We start from the raw sequence: 2442 nt of genomic DNA on the forward strand, positions 1-2442 counted from the left end.
GGAATATTTTTGCGCTGCTAAGACAAAGTGTGTAAGAAACACAATAAAACTTGTAAAAGTTACATGCCATAAAGTGTAATTTCTTTACTGGCCACACCAAAAGTCCCCTCCCCTTCTTCATCTTCTTTCATAAATACCGTAAGATTTTTAATAAGTCATCCATTTGAATTCTGTTTATCCAAAAGCTCAGTTCATATTCTTAAAGAACTGTAATGTGATTCTTCTTGCATAAGTCATGCATTTGGTTAATACGTGGAATTAGAAGCGTGGCCACTTTGAATGATCGGTATGACTATGGCCCAGGGAGCTGCCGGTGTTAGGTGTCTACAAGGCTTTACTCTACTAGTGGGAGCCACTGAACTAATTAAGCTAACCGAGCATTTTAATGCACCTATCTTACAAAGAATATGGATTATTTGAGGCGCATTGGATTCATTTTTCAGGGTCAGGGGTTGATTGGCTGCAATGGTCTCTGCCTTGGGCCTTCCGTTTTTAATATAGTCTTTATAAAAATAACCTAGTATTACACATTGGATTATTGATAGGAGCAAATACAATATTTCTTGATTTAGAAACTGCATTTAGAACAATGGCCTAAATTGAAAAAGTCAATTTCCACACAGGTGTCAATTTTCGCAGTGAATCATGTTTCGAAAGACAAAAAATGTCAGCAAGAAATAAAGAATGAATGAATATCTGACGTTTTGTTTTTCTTTTCTTTTTTTCTTTCAATCGTCAGTTGAGAATTTTAAAACATTAAGCTGCTGGAGTGGGAACCTTCATATTGAAAGTGACAGAAAAAAATATATTTCCGACATTTTCTAGGTCGCATTTATTAAGCTTTAGAAGCCCTAATTTACCGTAACAATTCTATGCATATAACCTCCGCAGATATTATTAACTGTACAATGGAGTGCGTCATTAGTTAATCGTGATAATAAAATAAAGGTACCGAAAGGCGGAACCCTTGTGTAAGAGGGCTGTTGCACTTACACGGAATGTTTTGGCGTAGAATGTAAGAACGCGGAAGTACGGCAGTGTCTCTCGGATTTGTTTATTTTTTCCCCCTTTTACCGAATTTAAGGGAAAGTAATGGCGGTGAGCGCAGTCCACCTGGAGTCCGACGCCTTTCTGGTGTGCATGAACCACGCGCTGAGCACAGAGAAGGAGGAGGTGATGGGTCTGTGTATCGGGGAGGTGGAGGTCTCTCGTATTGTCCACATCCACTCCGTCATCATCCTCCGCCGCTCCGACAAGAGGAAAGACCGGGTGGAAATCTCCCCGGAGCAGCTGTCGGCGGCCTCCACGGAGGCGGAGCGGCTGGCAGACATGACCAGCCGGCCGATGCGGGTGGTCGGCTGGTACCACTCCCACCCTCACATCACCGTGTGGCCCTCCCACGTCGACGTGCGCACCCAGGCCATGTACCAGATGCTGGATCAGTGTTTCGTGGGCCTCATCTTCTCCTGCTTCATCGAGGACAAGAACACTAAGACGGGTCGGGTGCTCTACACCTGCTTCCAGTCCGTGCAGGCGCAGAAGGGCTCCGAGTACGAGCGTGTGGAGATCCCCATCCACGTCTTGCCCCGCGAGGCCATCGGAAAGGTGTGCCTGGAGTCGGCCGTGGAGCTGCCGAGGATCTTGTGCCAGGAGGAGCAGGACACCTACCGCAAGATCCACAGCCTGGCGCACCTGGACCCCGTCACCAAGATCCACAACGGCTCTGTGTTCACCAAGAACCTGTGCAGCCAGATGTCGGCGGTGAGCGGGCCGCTGCTGCAGTGGCTGGAGGACCGGCTGGAGCAGAACCAGCAGAGCATCTTGGAGCTGCAGCGGGAGAAGGAGAAGCTAATGCAGGAGCTGGCGGCTCTGTGAGGCATAGGACAGTCCGGAGATCAGTGCCAGCTGTCTGTCCCAGAGGACAAGAACAATGTGCTGCCTTTATTTGAGCTTCTTTTCTGTTTTCCTACCATCCAGATAGTGTCTGGGTGTTGAACCTCAATACATTGAGTGAAAAGTTTCAAACTGTTGATATTAAATGTCTGCTCACTATTGAATTCTGAGCTGTTTATTCATAATTAGCTATAATTTAAAATTTTCTTCAGAATACTGACAGGTGTCCCACTTTATGTGGGACTGCACAGCATTTTAAATGCTTGTCTCCATGCTGCACATGTTGACACAGTGTCTCACATTTTTTGATTGGCTTCAATCAAAATTAAAACATGCAAGCTGCATAATATGTTGCAGAAAAAAACGTGTGCTCATCTCTGGATAAATCCATACTGAAATGAGACAGAATAAATTGGTTGGTTTTTGCAATGGAAAAAAAGGGAAGGCTATGAAAAGCAAGCCAAACTTTTTTTGATTTTATGGTTACTGTATTAACCATAAAATGTGTGTGTGTGTGTGTATATATATATATATATATATATATATATA

The 2442-nt window shown here is 44.5% G+C and overlaps 1 protein-coding gene across 1 annotated transcript; it reads left to right on the top strand.

Annotated features, from left to right (window-relative positions):
• The first annotated feature begins 984 nt into the window (after positions 1–984).
• Positions 985–2057, top strand: brcc3 (BRCA1/BRCA2-containing complex, subunit 3). Its single transcript, XM_005725519.1, has one exon. It carries the CDS (start codon positions 1093–1095, stop codon positions 1873–1875), a length of 783 nt encoding a protein of 260 aa, XP_005725576.1. The 5' UTR covers positions 985–1092; the 3' UTR covers positions 1876–2057.
• Positions 2058–2442: the final 385 nt, after the last annotated feature.

This window comes from Pundamilia nyererei, unplaced genomic scaffold (genome assembly GCF_000239375.1).
Source record: "Pundamilia nyererei isolate P.nyererei 1_Seehausen unplaced genomic scaffold, PunNye1.0 scaffold00016, whole genome shotgun sequence".
Taxonomy (NCBI): Eukaryota; Metazoa; Chordata; class Actinopteri; order Cichliformes; family Cichlidae; genus Pundamilia; species Pundamilia nyererei.